At 38.0% G+C, this 21520-nt stretch overlaps 1 protein-coding gene across 11 annotated transcripts in view; it reads left to right on the plus strand.

Moving 5' to 3' along the window:
* The window catches only part of cacna1g (calcium voltage-gated channel subunit alpha1 G), a 132908-nt gene that overhangs the window by 35857 nt on the left and 75531 nt on the right, over window positions 1-21520 (plus strand). For 10 of the 11 annotated variants that reach the window (XM_089015130.1, XM_089015128.1, XM_089015131.1 and 7 more), the window contains exons 3-4: window positions 14669-14781; window positions 18911-19044. In XM_089015130.1, the coding sequence (XP_088871256.1) occupies window positions 14669-14781; window positions 18911-19044 (247 nt within the window). Of the gene's footprint in view, window positions 1-10089; window positions 10204-14668; window positions 14782-18910; window positions 19045-21520 lie in introns of those variants that run through there. The other variant, XM_089015129.1, reaches the window with a different exon arrangement.

Here is a 21520-nt window from a genome sequence, read left to right on the forward strand (position 1 = left end):
TTTTGATATTCAACCCGTAACTTGATGTTGATGTCAAGTCAAAAGGATTCCGATAATTCCCAATTTTAATTTTATTTTTTTCCTGAAGGGATTCTCATTTCACTACTGCTTGCATCCAACGTTGCAATTCTGAAGCGGGAGTTACTCGATGACTTAATTGGCAACAGTCGCACCACAGGGCCTGAGTTTGGGAAATTTAAATTGAAATAGATGAATAAGAGGTTGAGTAAAATGCATATTAAAAAAAACATACATCCCCGTCAACATTTGATGAACTCATTCACTGCCAGACATGCAAAAAAATGTGTTCACTCCAGTGCCATTGTTTTTGTCATTGTCACTCAGATTTCATAGAATATTGAGTTTTAGGACTACATAAGCATTCAATGCAGTATAAGAAACCTTCGACTCTCTTCTTTCATTAGAAAAAAAAAAGTTAATTCCTGAATTATTAGTCTGGAGTTATATAATCTTGAAATGAGGGTGGTTGTCCAAAATACAATGCAATATATACATATTGGTTGATGTAGTGCTTTAACATGGACAAAATGCAAATGCTGCCCCCTTATGTAAGGGAAAAACATTGCCAGAGGCCATGGTCAACGCTTTATCGGCACCACAGCAAGAAAAAAACAAAATCCGAACAAATTCGGGAATGGCGCTCAAAGTCATATTTCCAATTCCCGAATAAATTCAGGAATGGCAGTGAATGAGTTAAGTGATACTTTTGCTTACCACTAGAGTGAGCTGCATGATGTTCCCGATACTCGATTGCAGTGCTTGATTTTATCCAGAATGAATCCATTTGGCACGTTGACCATCCGTTTGTTTGTGCTCAATTGGATTTTTTTTTTGTGTGTGCCATTTTCATCATACTGCGCCTCGTTTGAAAATATGTCTGGAAAGACATAACACTCGCGGGTAGTCATGTTCTTTTAAAAAACAAAAATCAAACCGCTTCTGACATTTTGACTTTATCCCCCCCCCCACCTAAAATATCTTAACGTCTCTGATGTGGCTGTGTGCTAATTTGCACACCCCAGTGTCGAGGAATGTGCAAATTCCAAATTTTACAGCGAGTTGAAGACAGTAAATCCCGACGCTTTATGGGAATCCTTTGTTAATTAGGATTTACCTCGTGATGGGTGGATTTTCATGAATCTTCTGAAACAAATCCCTCACGAGCGAAAGAGATCTGTCTCAAACATACATTTTGATCTCATTTAAAATAGACAAAGGAGTGCGGTTGGGCCCTGCTTGCCAACCCCTCTTATTTTTTTTTTTTTTATGTACCAGCCCAATCAAACTGTAGTCATCCCATAATCTTCTCCTGAGCACATCACTCTTTTATAGCTTTTGAATAAAAGTACTATTGATCATGGCAGAGCTGATAATTTATTGGAGGCAATGTGCAAGACTGAATTAGTGCTGCTGGATGTGGGACGAATAAGGGATTCATGGATGGTCGTTCACTCGTTACGTTTTTACTCCCTCCCTCTAATGAAAGTGAAAGCAAGGATTAAACTAGAGAATTGTCAGTTTTAAACTAGAGGATGGATGAATGATAAAGTGCGTGATAAGAGATTTTAATTCCCGAGGCAAATTTGAGAGCGCTGCTGTTAATGCAAATGGGAATTGATCACTACTGATTTGTCATGAAATATTTATACATTTAGACATCAGTTTTTTTTTCTTCTGACATCTTTTAGAAAAAAATGGAATGAAGTATTTGTTGGGATCATTTGCTGTTGTAACAATTATTGCATTAGGAAGCTTGTGTATTTCTATTCATAATGTTCCATTTGATCGCAGCAGCAAATTGCATCGTCAATAAATCAATGGGCTTTACATTGGTATGAAAAATGATTGACAATATCCAATGTTACCATCAATTAATAATGTAGCAAACACCTATTTTGGAGCTGTTTATGGATGCGATAATTACTGGGAAATAAATACCGAATCAGGAATGAATAAATAATTGTTTGGTTTGAGAGAGTGAAGTGGCCACCCAGGATTTTTGTTTGTTTACATCTTTGAATCCTGCAACTTTTCAGTAATAAGTAAATAAACAAATAAATATACAAATAAATAAATATACAAAGAACAACATCGATAAGTAAATAGATAAGTAAATAGATAAATAAATACATACATGAATACATAAATACAGTAAAGTCTCGTTATATCGATATCGGTTATATCGATAATACCGCTTATTACGATACTATTTCTATGAACGCAAGGAGAAAATTACATGCGCGCAGGGTCGGATATATCGATAGTCCCGGTTATATCGATATTTTTTCGGACTCCCGAGAATATCGATATAACGAGACTTTACTGTACATAAATATATAAATACATAGATATATAGATTAATAGATTAATAGATTGATAGATAAATAGATACATAGATAAATAGATAAATAAAATACCTAAATAAATTTGATAAATTAATACATACGTGAATTCATGAACACAGAAATATATAAATAGATAAATAGATTAATAGGTAAATAGGTAAATACATACATGAATAGTTGAAAAAATAAATAAATAAATACATACATACATAAATGCATAAATAAATACAGAAATAAATACATGAATAAACACAAAAATAAATACACATATAACTACATAAAATAAATACACAAATAAATACATGCATAAATGTATAACCATATAATTAAATACATGAATGAATATATGAACAATAAATGAATAGATAAAGAGAGATACCAAACACATAAATAAATAAAGAAATAAATACACACAGAAATACACACAGAAATATACACAGAAATACACACCTTAATACATATACAAAATAAATACATACATACATAAATAAATACATACATGCATTTGCATGACATAATTGGGGTGTGCAGGACTGAAAATGCCTGCCGCCAAATTGAGATCATGTTGTTCCTTATGCACAAAAAAAAGCATACATTCACATTAGAATGTTCTGTGACTCTACTAGTCGCTTCTTATGATTTTTATTATGTAAAAAAAGTCACAACACATCAAGTGATGTTTTGATGCAACTTCGACACGGACATTAGCGGCTGTGTAATTGTCCGTGTAATTGTGTGTGGCCAAATGAGCTGGATTGTTAGCCGCGTCGTGTTGCGTAAACAGGAAACGGTGATGGCTTCGCTTAGCTCATGTGTGACATTTACATGTTGCAATTTCTCTTTTTTTCCCTTTGATGTTCCATTAGGATGTGAGTGCCAAATGCTGTCTGCCTTTTTTTTATATCTCAATGTAAAAGCCCCCCTACAAATCCCCCTGCACCCACCCTCCCCTACTCCCCCTGTTACTCGATGGTCTTCCCTCATTACCGGCTTTGCCAACATCTACTTCCAGACTGCATCACTCTGTGAGGGCTTTGCAGCTGGCTTACATTTGTGCTTTTTTTTCTTCTAGTCGAGAAAAAAAGTTGATCATACTAAGTCCTGTTTTTTTTCTTCTTTTTCTTCAATCGTAGCTCTAAAAGTCCCCGCCGTGGTCATTTTTTTTCTTCCTCTTGTCAATGCATATTGATCTGTTGGTTTCAATGGAACGTTGGATTATAGTATTTTAAAAAATTGTGAAGGAATGATTTCCCCCCAAAAAAATATGCATACAAAAAATTGACAGCCCATCCAAGCATTCAATGTTGCTTTTGATTCATATCATCGGTTCGTCTTAAACTTAAAGGACAACCGATGTCTCCGGACAAGTTGTGTCCATAATTTGTAAAATGGCTTCAAATGACTTCTACTGAGTGTATTTTACAAAGATTCCACCGCATATAGCTATATTTTACGTTTTAAGACTCACACTGAATATTCCGGAAGTCTTGTTTTTGAGTTGGTGACGAGTCCGTACGTGACGTCACTAAAGGACTGCCGCTGACCGTAAAAAAGACGCATTGTAGCGGTCCTTCCGTCACGTCAATGTATTTTGCTGTACTTGTTTGGTCTGGGGACCTCGTGTTGCACCCAGAAGCCGCCAGAAGGCCAGAAGAGGGCGTCCAAGCGCCATATAAGGAATTTATCAGCCTGTGGAAACGGAGGTGGCCACAGGAGGTCGCCATTTTGTGCCTCTTTTTTTGGGTGAGAGATTTCCCCCCCAATGTTGCCTCAAAATGGCACATATAATTCTTTAATCGATTGCAAACATGTATGCTTTCCTCTTCAGAACTATTTGAATCATATTCATAACTGGATGTGTAACAAGAAAGCATATTCTCTGAATCTGAAGCCATTGTTTGGATTCTCCAGCAATGCAAGACGTCTTGGCGTGACATCATGAACTGGGGGCGGGACTTTCTGAAAATGCCCAATTCGCAGCTGAATTTTTTTGCGGATTTTGGACACTTTAAGTCATTTTTATTTATTTGACTAAAAATATAATACTCCGTGTTTGGGTATTTTAGATGCTATAAAATATTTTTCTGATGTCAGTTAAGAAACAAAAAAGTGAGTTCGGTTGTCCTTCAAGGCACATATTATAGCGATTGCGAGTGTGTGAGAGAGTAATTACGGCCATATGTGCTCACATTCCTATCCTGTGTATAGCATCAAGACTCATGACAACCCCACGATGCCCGCCACCCTGCCAAAATAAAAGTTACGCTTCATCGGGATTGTAAACATTTTCTTTGTTGTCATGGAGAGATCAACACTGTCTGCACGACATGAGGCCTTTTTTCTCTCTTTTTGTCGTCATCCAGTATGCGAGCGTTTGACCTTTATCGTCGTGATATGTGAAGGGTGCGTGAGAAAGAATGAGAGAAAGTCGGGGTAATGCGTTTGAAGCCACCCACAGTGTGGCTTTGCTCCTTCAGCAGCTCTTCACTGTGGAGGTTGTGGTTTGTTAAAGTGTCGAATGAGTGTTTTGGTCGAGTTGAGATGTACGGATGTTTTTCAAAAAGGGGTGTTTTGATTAAAAAAAAAAACTCATAGTTTATGACAAATACATCACCTCCATTGAGGTGGCGATGAGAAGCTTGAAAGATTTATTTGTGGTATGTTGCGAGAGCATCTCAGGGATATCCTTCAGCTTGATCATCTCTGCTATCGATGAAAAGGTTCTTTATAGGTGTCGGATGTTTCGCTCCTCATCCGAAAAGCTTCGTCAGCAAACTAAAATTATGCTGGTAGCTCGAGCCCTATATACCAGCACAATTTTTGTTCGCTGACAAAGCTTTTCGGGTGAGGAGCGAATTGTCCGACACCTTCAAAGAAGTACAGATGATGGCTGAAGAAAGCTTTTCATCGATGGATCACCCCTGTATGACTGAGAGCTCACACAGAGACATTTATGCTAACAGAGGGTAACAAAGAGATGTATCTGGAAAGCGAAAAAAAAAAGTTTTGAGTAATGCCCGAAGCATTTTTTTCAGCTCGGCAAAGTTTTTCGAGTAAATGTGGTTTGTGAGATCTCTCTCTGTCTATGTACTTTTGGAATTTTTAAACTATTATGTCTATCAAACCTGTCCCTTTTATAACATAAGATAAGTACAAATACTGTATTGTTACATAATATATAACTCACATCACTCCCCAACAATCCCGAATGGTCCAAATTATTGTTTGGATTGATGGATGCCTGGATGCCATCAGCATTGGGCATTTGACGTTGTTAGCACTGATTGCTAATTAGCTTTCTCCGGTTCTCTAAATATTTGAACGCGGTAATATCCTTGCGTATAAAAGCTTTCATGTCTGCCATTGTTGCATGTATATACCGTGTGTGTGCGCATGTAGATTACAGTAGCGTGCCTTTGCAAACTTATCTAATATTTACTTGCACTCTGTTCTGGATCAGATTAGCGGAGACGATAAAGCTAAACTCCCGTTAATCACGCTAGTTGCTGCGCGGAAGTGCATTTTTCTCATATCGCAACTTCTTGTTTTTGCATCTTTCATTTTGGCTTTTTGTCACTATTTAAGGCTTTTATTTCTTTTCTGATTACTAGCTGACCTTCTGGTAACCTTTTTTTATGAAGCTCAAGACATGAAGTAGCATGCGGTTTAATCACATAGTCACTGCATGATCTCTGACCGCATCTGCTAGCTGTTCAGGTAATAAATTGCTTTCGATGGGAGTTATTTACTGAAATGTCAAATTGTCATGACGACCAAAGTGATTGATTGTAAATATTTGAACATACCAACAATTGGCTTTCTGTCCTTTTTTCTCCATTTGAATTATTATTTTTATATTCATATAATATAGCATATATAGTCATTAACTCATTCACTGCCACACATTGTGCAAAAATGTGTCCACTCCAGTGCCAGGGTTTTTGTCATTTTCACTCAAATAGCAGGATCCACAGAATATTGAGTTTTAGGACTACTTAAACTTTCAATGCAGTCTTTGAAATCGTAGACTCTCTTCTTTCATCAGAATAAAAGAGTTAATTCCTAAATTATATGGAGCTGGAGTTATTTCAACTTGAAATGGGGGTAGCTTCACAAAATACAATGCATACATATTGATTTATATAGTGTTTTAACAACAGCTGAAGCTGGAACAAAGCGCTAATATGGACAAAAGACAAAGTATGCCCCCTTGTGGAAGGGAAAACATTGCCAGAGGTCTGACCAGCGCTTTATCGGCACCCCACAAATTCGGGGAATGGCACTCCACGTCACGCTTTTCAATTGCTGAATGAATTCGAGAATGGCAGTGTATGCGTTAATATGGAGATGATAACTTTTCCGCACATAATATAAATGTTCTTGTTATCTCACCCATTTTGGCCATCATTTTCCCATATTCATGAGCCTCATCAGTATTAGCCTTCAGATTTAATGCCTGTTAAAAATTACCACAAAGAGCAGAGACCATCTTAGTGCCGAAAATGACATCATGTCTCCCATTCATAAACGATTTCCGCGGTCGATGACGTTGCCGAAATCATATCCGTCGCTGTTGTTCAAAGTTGTTGCAATATGCGAGCTCTCAATTCTGCTCCGTCACCTCAATCCCAGACACCGCAGCAATGGAGACGCGCACTTCTCAGTACTTACCCAATGAAAGACTGCGTTGCTTAGCAACACGTAGTCCACATTGGCAAGATACAGGGGGGTATTTCCTGCCCGAGAGTTGTCTTTGTGAAAGCGAGCGAGTGTATGTTTGGCGAGTCTAGCAGTTTTTTTTTTTTTTTGTAAGTCATCAAATATGATCCAAATTGGCACGCTTTCCATTATTTCAGCGGTGGTGGCTTGCAATCATCCATATTTATGAGTAAGGACTATGAAAGTTGCTGCTTTTTCAATTGGACACTCTCTTGGCTTGATTGTTGCATTTTGAATGGTCTGTTCGTTTACCTTGTGGCCTCTCTTGTTGTCAAATGTGCCCAAATGTTCACATGCTGTTAGTTTTATTTATTTGTTTATTTTTTGCACAATTTGCCTTTCCTTCTCCCTCATCTTCTTACAAAGGCACTGTGCTGTCTCACATCATTTTTTTCCTCCCTCTTTTCACTCCATCTATCACCCCCCGCCCTGCCTCACCCCCCACATACACATTCAGCTCTTGCCCATTTTTCTTCCCACCTTTCATATGGTAGTCACTGATAGAGGCACCCTAGCAATAAGACAATATTTTGCCTCAATCGCATAACTCCCGGCTCCTGACTCAGGCTGCTGATAAGTCATGTCAGCAAGTGTGTTCTGTTTCCTATAACACCGCAAGGATTTTTCATCCTTCATGTTAAGATTTTCAGCCAGTACTGGATTGGGTTGGATTGGAATAGCCTTATTAGTCTCGCAGTGGGGAAATTTCACAGCAGAAAAGTTATGAAAAGGAAAGGAAGAATCAGAAAGGAAATTTGCAGTCCCTGAAATGCATTTTCTGCTGAAGTTAAACACATTTTCTTAACTAAATGTTATCTACACACATTTGTATGATGAAAACAGTGTCTATTTAGGCTGCAGGGAGCAAACTTGAACCATACACATATGAAAACATGAAGATACAGCCGTTTGTTTAGCTGTGAGAATCAATTCGAATCAATTCGAAACAACAAAAATAACACATAATCTGACACAACACAAAAGACATAGACAGTCATTCAATTTTAAGCACTTTTATTCACCCTCTTTGTTGTACGAAGCAGTTCGAGATAAAAGAGGAGAGGATCAAAGCTTCCTTTTCACCAGTGGAACAGGGATATCATGGTGGAATGTTACAAGCTAAATGTTGAAAGCCAACATGAAGCCAGCACGAAAAGAGACTGTCTCACATCTCCTATGCCACGTAAATCCGCTTCAATTCCAAGCCGCGACAGCGCCACATACACATCGTCGTTCTGCGCTGACGCCTTTATCTCAGCTCCACAAAAGATTTGTAATAAAACCCGTCAAGATCTAATTTAGGAAGGAAACATTTTAAAAATGGATGCATCAGACATTCATTTGAACACAGGGAGAAGGCAATTCTTGTCCAGTGATCTGATAAAGTGACTCACAAACGCTTAGTCGCATTTATGTACACTCGAGAAAGGACACACACACACACACACATACACACACTTATACACAATGACAGGTTGCACATTACAAAACCCTGCAGCAGTGAGTCTCTATATTTCATGAACATCCTTTTCCCCTCTGTTAACTCTGAACATTTTTGTACATTATTCCGGTACTTTCAGCACTCCCCCGTGCCCCACTTTCACACACACAAACACACATGTTTTTTCTTCAATGACAGTGCTGACGATTGTCAGTTATCGGAGTCAAATTATGTCCTTACGCTCTTGCTTTTTTGTTTGGTAGATGTTTGCTACCTTTGTTATATTTTGCACTGTTTAGATTGTGTAGCTGCTTGAATTTCCCATTGTTATGTATCCAGTGAGGAATATTGAGGCATTGCGGCAGATTGACAAGTATGGCTTTGCTGGTATGGATGCTTGAAGTGATACTGTGCGAGCTAGCGTAAAACATGATATCAATTCCGAGAGACTTGTCTCGATCGATTGCACCGAGGCTCTGCGCGCCACTTCATTCATGGCTGAAGATGAGTAAAAATGTGTCTCAATATTGGCGATTTCTGCATTGTTTCCTTGTCATGTTAGGTTAGTTGAGTTGAGTGAAATTGAACAAATAAATGAAAATTAATATTTTATTAAAATCTTCTGTTACTTCATTGTACTGTATTTTCCAGTGTATAAGGCCCACCCAAAAGCCTTGATTGTCTTCAAAGATCTCTTTGCCCCCTATACGCAGCTGTGCCTTATATGTGAAGTAATATTGAGCCACAGCAGGTCTCTGTAGTGTCTTGTAATGCCTTTTATTTGGGGAAAAAAAATGAAAAGAAAAATATATTATATGTCACATTTCAGTTTGTGACCAACAGGTGGCATGGTAGAGCCCCATCTGCAGCTGCACAGGTATTGGATGTTTTAATCAGTGGCAGTTAAAAGGACTCCCGGCCTGACCATTCAGGGTCGGGTCATTGTTTGTTTCACCCTGTCAAGTTTGTTTCGTCTTGCCTAGTTTTACTCATTGTTTTGTTGGCTACTTTGGACCTTTTTTTATGACTTTGTTGTTTGAGATTTTGTTGCTGATGACTTTATGTTATGCAATTTGTCAAATTCAGCCTGCTCCTTCCTTCTGCCTGCATTTCTGGGGTCCACCAGCATTCATTGAAGGTGCACCTTATATGTATATGGAAAAAAGTTTGAAATATATCATTAATTGCGCCTTATACACCGGAAAATACTCTAAGTAAATGTATCATATACAATACCATTCAAATCTCAATTAAAATAAAGTTTTCTAATGTTTTATATGTCTTTTGATATCTCAACTATAGCGAACGTGGTCCGTTGATCCATTTTGAAAAATACAATGAGGCGGTTGATGAGGCCTAGAACTGCATCTGCTAAATATATTTCATTTCGCCAAGGTCTTTCCAGACCTTGGAAGTGTCTAACATTGCGGAAATGATTTTAATAAACATGATCCAACTCGTCATTTGTGAAAGAATTTAAAGTTTAGACGTTCTCTTCTTACCAACAAAACCAAATTGAACGTATACATTTTGGGCGATTTTACACTTTTACTTTGATAGGAACACGGCCACGTGATGGGTTGAAATCCATGTGTGGAACATGACAAGCCTGTCCAGAGCCTTGACCTCAACCTCGTCCATCTCATACCTTTGGAATGAACAGTGATTGCATACCAGGTAATTGTCCACCCCAAACGTTCTTCTTGGTAAATGAGCTAAGACGTACCAGAATCCTTCAGCGTAATTGTCCAGATGTTCTTCATCTTGTGCGATGAAACTTTTTTTGTTTCACAAAACTTCGCTGAAATTATGAGTGTGTGTGTGTGTGTGTGTGTATATGCGTGTGTGTGTAGAATCCAAAAAGAATACTCAAAGGTGCTGATGACTTTTATCATCTATCCTCTTTGATGTTGCGATCGTGTGAACTTCTTTCTCATCCGTTTTGACAGGGCAAAGCCTTATGTATCTTTCCCCTAATTGAATCCATCCCTCGGGGCATCGCCGCTTGTTTATACGTCGACACCAACAAAGTATGTTCGCGTCCGCATGTGTGTTCGGGTGTTGATACTCTTGCGAAACGTGTGGATTCTTTCTTTATTTTGTTTAATTACAACCCCTACAGTGAGAGAGAGGAAGGGAACGAGAGCGGGAGAGGAAGAGTTATTGATTAAATTAGTCCGATTATACATATTTAATGCTTTGCTTTGTTGCTAACTCTTTGCGGAGTTCTTTCCGCCACTCCTTAGGATTGTTTTTTGCATTTTCCGCACTACAAGGCACTTTGGTGTACAAGGCACACTTTGAATGACCTCTTGTAAAACTGTTTTCATCAATATGACACACTGTATTATAAGGCGCATGGAGGTGAAATTGCAGAAGGGGCCGTATTTGCATTTTGCACCAACTAGATAGAGCTGCGCTAAAAGGAATACAAAACAATACAGTTCCGCTTTATTGCAAACAAGATTTTGCAGCAACTGCAGCTGAAACAAAGTGCTTTAGAGAACTTTTCAAATACTCCGTCCAAGAAATAATGATATTGATCTGGATAGAAGGTGCATTGGATTTTTAGTGGAACTGTCTTACTTTTGAGAATTTTGAATGCTATTAGTTTTGGTGCAGTTGTTAAATCCTGCTTCTTTCATCTTAGCCAGCTAGCTAAAATCGAACCTCTCCTTTCTCATGAGCACCTTGAAGCAGTAATTCATGCCTTTGTCACATCTCAGGGTCGATTACTGTAATGTGCTTTACTTTGGAGTCAGACAATCCTCCTTCAAGCGTCTCCAGCTGCTCCTGAATGCTGCTGCTTGCATCTTGACAGGTACTTGTAAAAGGGAGCACATAACGCCTACTCTGGCATCCCTTCACTGGATCTCTATACATTTTAGAGTTATTTTCAAGATCTTATTATTTATCTTCAAATATTTAAATGGCGTCACTCTTCCTTACCTCTCCGAGCGCATCCACCCCTACACACCTTGACCAGCCATTATTAGATGCGCCAAAAACAAAACGGAGGCTCAGAAGGGATCAAACATTTTTTTGTTGCTGGTCCCACACTCTGGAATGACCTGCCACTGAACATTTGGCAAGCCCCCTCACTGCCAATCTTTAAAACCGGCCTCAAAACTCACTTTTTAACTATGCGTGATTCAGGCTTGATCTTATTTTTACGTCCTGGTGCCTTATGCTATCTTTGTGACTGCTTTATTTTCCTGTATATGATAGTTGTCCATGTTAAGTGCTTTGTTAGAGTTTCAGCTGTTGTTAAAGTGCTATATAAATCAATATATATTGTATTGTATTGTAGTTGTGCCTTATACTATAGAAAATCCGCTATTCAAATGTTTTTGTTGTAGCTATTAGCAATAGTCTACCCATCTAACATAACTAAATAAGGTAAGCAAAGAGCTCTCAACAGAATTACACACGGAAAAAAAGAATGGGTAGTTTGATGGTCGTTTAAGGAATTTGAATGCCTCTCAGTGGGAAGCACTTTCGGGTTTGACGTCCGTAATGTCTGCCTTCACACTTTTTTGCGTACAGGTTTTAACATTCGACACATAGGATGAAGTTTTCTGTGTTTGTTTAACCAACTTCCACCATGTCAATTTTGCTTCTTGCACTCCCGAAAAATATCAAACTTGACTGTTTTCGTTTCGTGTTTAATGATCCCACGAACTCTACCGACTGATCTTTTTTAATTGCATCCCTTTGGACTCGTAGCATCTTTGGCGCTTCCTTCACTGTGTGACATAATCCCGGTCTGCGTTTCAAATGCAGCCGTCATTAAGCAACCAATGCTCGTTTTTTTTGTGGTCATCTCTTCCAATTTCGCCTCCAGACTGCATCTGTTATTTACCACTTGGGTTCAATATTGTACTAGAGCTCCCATCTATCAATGATTACGGTGAATAATTCTTCAGCTTGTGTTTTTATTTATGGCTGGTGTCTGTATGCCCTGCCCTTCATTCAGTGAGGCTTGGACAGCAAAAAAAATACAGTGATACCTTGGCTTACGGACTTAATTGGTTCTCAGGCAGAGTGTGTAAGGCTAAAAGTGTGTATCCCAAAAAATAATTTCCCATTTGAAACCATTAAAATGAGAATAATTCGTTCCCAGGTCCCCGTAAAACATAATTTTCTAATTTCCTAAGCCTTAAATCTACACAATATATACCTTATTTTATCTACAATAAATGTGCTATGGTATTATAATTAAAGAAATAAACTGTACTCTATAATAAAGTCGTTTTATTAACTTTTGTGATGGTCGTTGATGGATTGATAGAATGGAGTGGCCGGTTTCATCAGCATTAAACACTTGATGAGGAACGTAACCTTCTTTCACCATCTTGAGGAATGATCCCCTGTAGGTGCTTTCTCTTTGATAATTGTATCTAGTTCCTCATCAATTGTGTTCTGTTTAGCTGGGTTGAGAGCTTTTTGCATGAAGTGTACAGATGGCTTGTGCGGGTTGTTTGTGGAGCCTGATTGATAGGATATTTTAACCTTGCAGTATACACTCTATCAAAGTTGAAACTCTCTCACTGTCGTGTGCCTGTCTCTTTAATGTTTAAACCACCCACCCTCACCGCTGCGTTCTTGACCAATCACATAGCTTTAACCGAAGACTGGGGGCGTGGAATAGAGGACGAAAACAGTCGACTGCCATTTTGCTGTTAGAAGAACGGGCTCATTCGCGAGCGACACATCATTCATTGAGGCAGCTCCGTGTACGAAAAAAGTTTGTATGCTAGGTAAAATTTGTATACATTTAACGTTTGTAAACCGAAAAGCTCGTAAGCCAGGTGGTTCGTAAACTAAGGTATCACAGTACTGTATTTGATCACGCCGTGTGTAATTTGTTGTCCATTCAAGTGTATCTGTGGTGTGTTGACTTATAATTTCTTTTTCCTGTTACATGACAAATGGTATTGTTTTCACTTTTTGACCCCTTTTGACAAACCCATGCTGCCCCAATAATATTATAGAGCCATGGGATAAATGAGTATGTTGTGGCTAATTCGATAAAACACAGGCAGGTTATCAGTCTTTCCGGAATGTTTCTCTTTGAGATGTACTGTTTAAATTTATCTCACATAAACGCACACTCGCATCCACGCGCGGAGGTGACAAACACTTTCATCCTAATGTTGTTAAAATGGTATGATTCACAGCACTTACTGGAGAAATGATGGGTAGTTTGAGCTGCGCTGTTGATTTGTGTTGACCAGGATGTTATTTTTGCAGTTTTATTTTTGTATCGTTTTGACAGAATATGACAGTTAATAAAAAAGGGATGATGCAGTTTTGGGAGACTCATAAAATTGTCAGTCAGGGATGCACTCATTTGCAGCCATTACCAAATTTATTTGGGAATTGAAAAATGTGATGTGGAGCGCCATTCCGGAATTTTTTGGGGTTTTGTATTTTCTTGCAGGGGTGCCAATAAAGCGCTGGTCAAACATCTGTCAAAGTTTTTCCCTTCAACAAGGGAGCAACATTTGCCTTTTGTCCATTTTAGCGCTTTACAATACAATATGTATGTATTGTATTGTATGTTGTAAAGCTGCCCCAATTTCATGCTCAGATAACTCCAGACCCATATAATTTACGTATTAACTCTATTTTTCTTATGAAAGAAGAGCATGTAAGGTTTCTTGTGCTGAATTGAATTTTATGTAGTCCGAAAACTCAATATCCTATGCAATTTGAGTGAAAATGACAAAAACCCTGGCACTAGAGTGGACACATTTCTGTCATGCAGTGAATGAGTAAATGATGCAGGCAGTCACAATTCTTCCTATCAGGGTGCTTTAAGAGAAAATGAATCTAACTAATATAAAGTATTTTTCTATGTATAAAATATGTGCAAAATACTTGATCTTGTACCCGCATTTCTTTTTTTCTCAGATGTTTTTCAATGCATGCAGACAATATCAACTATCTGAATCCAACAATGCAAAAAAAATAAAAAATAAATAACCATATACTGTGCTCCATTATATTTTTCAACACAAAGGAGCCACCTGCAAAAAAAAATCAATTTGAGGGTACAACCATGCTGAACAAGCTTTAAATTGAGTGTGAGCCGTTGTCAGTCCATCTGTTATATTCCTTGACTGAATTTTTTTTCATACATGGTTTGAACGAGCATCAATGTTGGTGATCCTGCTCAACTGTGTCACCCTGGGCATGTTTCAACCCTGTGAGGACAGCGACTGCCACTCTGACAGATGTAAAATCCTGCAGGTAAGATGCATTTTAATGCTGAATCTCATTTTTTCCCCACTGCTTCACATTAACTTTGTCTATTAAGTGATGGTATGTATTTACTTTTTGTTATCAACTCGCTCTGTTACCACATCAAGTGAATCGTTCAGATTTTGCCCCCTTCCCAATCACAGATGTTAAACAGCTAATTAGTTTACATGTAATACCATGATTGGCATATGGTTCAATCAAAGATAAGTAAATATGTATTTTTTTAATGTATTTCTTAGTTTCTTTTTATAGCACCAAATGTTGTCAACATGTGCCATCCGATTTAAATTCCTCATTTAACGCAGTACAGGAAGAACAATATTATTAGTATCCCCTTTCAAATTGTTGTTGTGGACTGCAAATTTCCCCATTGTGGGACGAATAAAGGTATTCTGATTCTAATTAGTGTTTTATTTTCCTCAGATCAAAATATTTATTTAAAAACATATTTTACTTTTTATTATTTCAAAAATATATTATATAAATACATACTGTATTTAAAATATATAAATATACATATATATTATTTTATATTTTAATGTATTCTAAAAATACAAATCTATATTTAAAATATATATTTTAAAAATATTTGTTTAAAAATAGTTATTTTCCTAAAAAAAAAGTAGCATTCTGGCTGGCAAAACCTCTTCAATATATTTGACCTATGCAACTACTACTTCCATTTTCATTAGAAATAAACAAAGGCTTTTTGTGTAGGCGTTTCCATTAAGCTTTGTCCAGCTACTAATGGATGCATTTTTTAATGGGGGTGTTATTTTTTTTTTTTTTCCTTTTGCATATGTATTTTATTCATCGGATTCAAGAGTCAAAGAGAACTATCCAACCACGGTGGAATAGATCAGCTTGTTATCTGTTATTTTTGTGCAGTTTGCTGATAATGTGCTTGCAAAGTAGTTTCAAACAGATCAGGCTTCTTTTGTTCTTTTTCATTGACTCAGCGGGATTGAGCACTCTCTATCCCACATTGGGATCGGCTTTTTAATAATGAAATAAAAGGATTTGGCAGGAAACAGTCCTGTCATACAGGGAGAATGCGATGAAATCTGCTTTGCTAAAAGTTAACATGAAAACAACAAAAAGAAGGGAGTGTTCTCGGTGTAGATAGAAATATTAGGAAACAAAATGTTGGGAGGTGCTTCACCAAAACGTACATAAAAATGGAAAATATTACTAAATATAATTTGTCTGTACTTGTTTAAAATACAATAATGATGCCCTTGTCATTTTATGAGGTGGTCAATGAACCCTTGTGGTTTCAATGTTTTCTTTTGTTATATTTAAATGATGATTCATTTGCCTAAATAACCTAAAAAGTGCTGAAAATCCAAGAAGGCGCATTACTTTAGGCATTGAATTCCTGTTTATTCCCCCAAGAGATGTAGTTGGTTCGTGTCTCCTGAACTGAACAGTAGCTGGTTTTGTTCTTCCTCTCCTGCTCCAGGCATTTTTTTTTTGCCATTGTGTGCACTTTCTTCCTTCATCATGCAGAACTACCTCACACCGAGCTCTCCTTGACCTTGAACAAACTCAATTCGTTGTCATGCAGAATCCCGCTATAGCATTCAAATCATGTGGAAAGAGTTTTAGATATACTCCTCAAAGCCATAGAAGCCCCGCACACAATCAAATTGACTCTTTCACACACACACACACACACACACACACACACACACACACACATGTACAAGCATGAAGTGCTATCAACATTAGCGACTCAGCACACTTCCAACTTAAAGGCTGCAGCGAAGAGGTGACAAGAGGGCGTGCAATGCTGGCACTCGCTCGACGTGCTGATAACACACAGTAAAGTACAGTGGCTGGTGAACACGTGTGTTTACATTTGTTCTCAGGCAATCCACACACGTGGGGTTCGTGTGTGTATGAGGAGTTGTCAGCGTTGGCTCTTAAGAGGTTCACATGTGTAGGGAATGGGAATGAAGCAATTTGTCATACATGTAATCACATAGTGTGAATGTACTCTGCGAATTTTAAATAGAGCGTTTGAAAAGTTACCCAATCATCGAGAGGGGGGGGGGGTAGAGACAAAAAAGGATCGAGTAGGGATTGATGAATTGAAGTTTAAAAAGCTGGGAAAAAAAGCCAGTTTCTCCAAGCTTAATCATATTCAGGTAAAAAGAGATCAGATGGCAAAATGCACCAGTCTACTTCGGCAGACGCAAAGCAAAATAGTGTTGTTGTTTTTTTTTTTTTAACATAACATTACAAAGTTAAGGGATAACTTTTTTTTAATTATCTTGCTGTTTTGTGCTCTCTATACAAGACTCTTTCAAAACCCCAGTACCCCACATAAAATGTATCTCCTACCCATACCTGCGTGGGTTCTTTTTGGCTATTCTGGTTTCTTTCCACATTCCAAAAATGTGAATGGCAGGTTCAAGGAACACTTTAAATTGTCCCTCGGTGTGCTTGTGAACACTGTTGATTGTACGGCAATGTGTGCCCTATGAATAGATGACTTTCATAAATAAAAAATAAATAGATAAATAAATAAATGAGATGAGATAAAGAAATAAATACAAAAAACAAATACAAAAAATAAATACATAAATCAAAAAAAAAAAAATAAATAGACAAGTAACTAAATAATGAATGAGTCTTGAAAGGTGTTTAGAAATAAAATGTATTATTATTGTTATTATTATTATTATTATAAATAAACAAATAATCATAATAATCATAATGCCTACATACATAGATTATCTAGATACACACAATACATACCTACGTACTGTACATAGTGTACATGCTGTACATACATACATACATACATACATACTGTACTTACATACATACATACGTACATACGTACATACATACATACATACATATATAAATAAATGAATACATAAATATACAAATAAGTAAATAAACAAATAAATAGCTGAATAAATAAATGAATGAATAAATGAATACATGCATAAATGAAAATTACGATGGAAAGATGGATAGCCAGCTAGATGGATGAATGGATGGATCATTGGATTGATTGATAGATGGATAGATGGATATATAGATGAATAGGGTTGTAAATAATCACCCTCACCTTTGTGTGATGGCAAAGTTACTGACGATGATATAGCAGACAGCTTGTTGTACATGCCGACAAAGGCTTGTTGAATCAATGCCAGGATGCACCGACTCCATTCCGGTAGATGATGGTGACCCAACACCTTCCCGGGACACTTTTCATCTTGTCACTTCACTTAATAGTTTGTCCCACAGCCAAAGTTCAGGCTATCAAGCTTTCACAGTTGTTATTAACGGCAAGTGCCTGATGACATTTCACAGGGGGCTCCTGTGGTCTACAGGAAGTGGGGGAGGGTGGGTGTTGTGTATTTGGCAACAGCGACTGAGGTTTGTTTGGAACAAATATCAAAGGATGGGCCGCTCACACAACACACTAGACTATAATACTGCCGAAATTTGTCATGGTAAATGATCACCCTCGCGGTCATCCAAAATGTTGCTTTTCAATCCTTGTTAGTGTGATCAGTATTCATTTGTCGACCATTTTGGAATGCTCGCTTATTGACATTCATTGGATGTAATTCATCCGGATGCATTATGTGTCCAAAGTCGGTCCTCGAGGGCCGCTGTCCTGCCTGTTTTCCAGCTCTCCCAGGAGCAACACACCTGATTCAAATGATCAGCTCATCAGCCAGCTCTGAAGCAGCATCAAAATGGTCCTGATCATTTGAATCAGGTGCGTTGCTCCTGGGAGTGCTGGAAAACAGGCAAGACGGCGGCCCTCGAGGACCGACTTTGGACACCCCTGCATTGTGTGAACCCATCTGGGATATCGATCTAACATCAGGCGTGAAAAAAGTAACCAGCTGTTTACTTTGTTCTTAAGATTTTTGAGATATTTCTCTGTTCATGTTTGGCGTGACTCATCTATCAGTGGGTGTCCTTTTCCTTTGAACTGCTGCCCGACGTTTTTATTTATATTGTTTGGCTTTTTAAATGTCTTTTTTTCAGATTCTCCAGTACCAATGTTCCCGATGTTTTCATTTGTACCATTTTCAGTCATGTTACTTACATCAAATATTGACTTGTATTCTTTTCGGTTCTGCAGGATTTTGATGACTTCATCTTTGCGTTCTTTGCCATTGAAATGGTGATCAAGATGGTGGCTTTGGGAATTTTTGGCAAGAAATGTTACCTCGGAGATACGTGGAACCGCTTGGATTTCTTCATCGTGATAGCAGGGTAAGTTTACACGCAGTCAAGAGGGTCCCCGGGGTGGCATTTTGCTTGTCACGTACAGCGTTATGGCCTGTCCTTGGCGACTTTACGCATGATGTGTAGGGTAGACTTCAGACTGGAGATCATTCCCACTCACCTTCACACTTCAGGAACTGAAGGGAAATCGATACCACGCTAGCCGAGCATGAAAGAAATTTTACCCATGGCCGATGAGCAAATCTGACCGATAAACAACTATATATTAATAATTGTTGAATCTTGATTTGTTTACCAAATCGTGTTTTTTTTTTCCTTCATGTGAATGACTATCTTTTAATGATTTGTAAGTGAGGTTTTAAATTAGATTTCATTTGATTAGATTGAAATAGATTGGATTAGATTGGATGAGGTCAGATTAAATACTGTAATTTAATCTGATTGTCATTATTTGTCATACATATATTGTCATTATGTGTTATTTATTTATTTTTGTTCTTTTGACTTCAAGATGGCGCCGCAAGTGTGGCTGCTTTTCCAGTACCTCCTGTATTTAGTTTTTCTACTTCTTTCTTCCCTTTCCTCTTCCTTTCATAATTTTGCTGCTGTGAAATGTAAATGTCTCCACTGCGAGACTAATAAAGACTAATCCAATTCATTCAATCCATGTATATACAAATAACTACAACAATCCAATTAGTTTCACACTGGATACATTTACATTTAACAGCAGCAAAATTATGAAAGGAAGAGGGAAGGAAAAGAAGTAGAAAAACAAAATACAAGCGCTGCTGTAAAGGCAAGCCACTCTCGTGGCGCCATCTTGAAGTCAAAACAATAACAAATATGACAACGCAAAGACACAGAGTCATTAAATCTTAAGCACTTTCTGCACCCTCTTTGTTATTTGAAGCAGTTCTAAATGAAAGAGGAGATGATCAAAGCATCATTTTCACCAGTGGATCAGGGATGTCATGGTGGAATGTGCACGTCTGCTACAAGCTAAATTTTCAAAGCAAACACGAAGCTGTAGCACCCATTGATGAAAATAGATTGTCTCACATCTCCTGTCATACGTAAATCCGCTTCAATTCCAAGCCGCGACCGTTCCACATACTACAGTCTGCACTGACGCTCTTTTCTTCTTATCCCTTTGTGCAAATCAGTACCTAAATAGTAGTGCCCTGTTTGAAAGAGGTTGATACCACTTACATGTTGGAAGTAAGAAAATGGACAACAATTCATTATAGATGTAACATATGGGCTAATAATGTCGCAGAATTCTCTGCGTGTGTGCTGAAACATGCAACTCTGATGAACCTTCCTTGGTGCATCATCCTCTTGGGCAAACATCACTTCCCACTGCGTTTGATTCTGTAGATAATGTGGGGAAAATGTCACACGCAATTTGTGAAAAGGTTAGAAAGTAATGATGTGTTTATCAGGGCTTCACAGTAAGCATGTCAAAGGAAATTAGCAGAATTCCTATTTCTGACTATACACTTTGCCTGGAGTCATTCAGTTTTTTTGGAGTTCAGAGTTGCACATTTCAGAATCAGAAAGCCTTTAATAGTCCCACAGTGGGAAATGTGCAATTTGCAAAGCTTTATTCGCGTAGATATGAGCTGCTATTTTTGAAGAAATTATTTCTTTTACTCACAAATGAAAAGAAGCTCAGACATTTTGTAATGCAATTGATGCCAAATGTACTTGTTCATAGGGTTTTCATTTGTTTTTTTCTGCACGTCAATTTATGTTTCATCCCAATCGATGTTTTGAATATCTTCCCCAATGGCATATCAATCTGACACCTCCTCGATTCCACCTGGAGGAGAGAAACGAGTGCTCTGTGTTAGGGTGAGGTACCACTGTGAGAGTACGCGGAAGGGCATTAGATTGGCAGAGAAAAAGGAATCAACGCCGAAGCATCTGCTTCGTTTTACTCCTTCAATATTTAATCTGGTCTGATGTGTGAGGCGAGACACCGCCGCAGCCCAAAATAGTCACCCGGGCTGTCTGTTGGTTTTTCTGTAAATTAGACACCCTGTCACCCCCTACCTCCAAAGCCATTAATCTTTCATAAAAGCAGTATGAAGCCAAATATCCTCTTTACTTTCTCTTAGTGTCAACCAATTCAGTCGAACAATGCCTCACATAAACATGGGCTTAAATGGTGTCTAGAATTGGACAGCATTGCACTTGAAAACTCATGAAACCAAACAACCAGGCCATTTTGACTAAAGTTGTTTTGTGACGGGGTCAGAAGAGAAGGCTTTGCAGGCCCTAACAGCCCACCACTGGATTTCTATGTATCTTGAATAAGGTGTTGGTGGTGAGTCTACCTTTTGAATAAGTGTGCGTGACTTTAGCGACGAAATTCAACTAAACAGTTTTTTTTGCTAGCTAATTGCTTTCCTGTTTGATACTGAAAAGTTACTGCAGAGGAAAGCGCTTGACTTCATTACATCCTGCAGCATCTCTGAGCGGAATGGCAATAGCCCGT

The sequence above is a fragment of the Hippocampus bargibanti genome, linkage group LG15, assembly GCF_051943395.1.
Source record: "Hippocampus bargibanti isolate YZ-2025 linkage group LG15, ASM5194339v1, whole genome shotgun sequence".
Taxonomy (NCBI): domain Eukaryota; kingdom Metazoa; phylum Chordata; class Actinopteri; order Syngnathiformes; family Syngnathidae; genus Hippocampus; species Hippocampus bargibanti.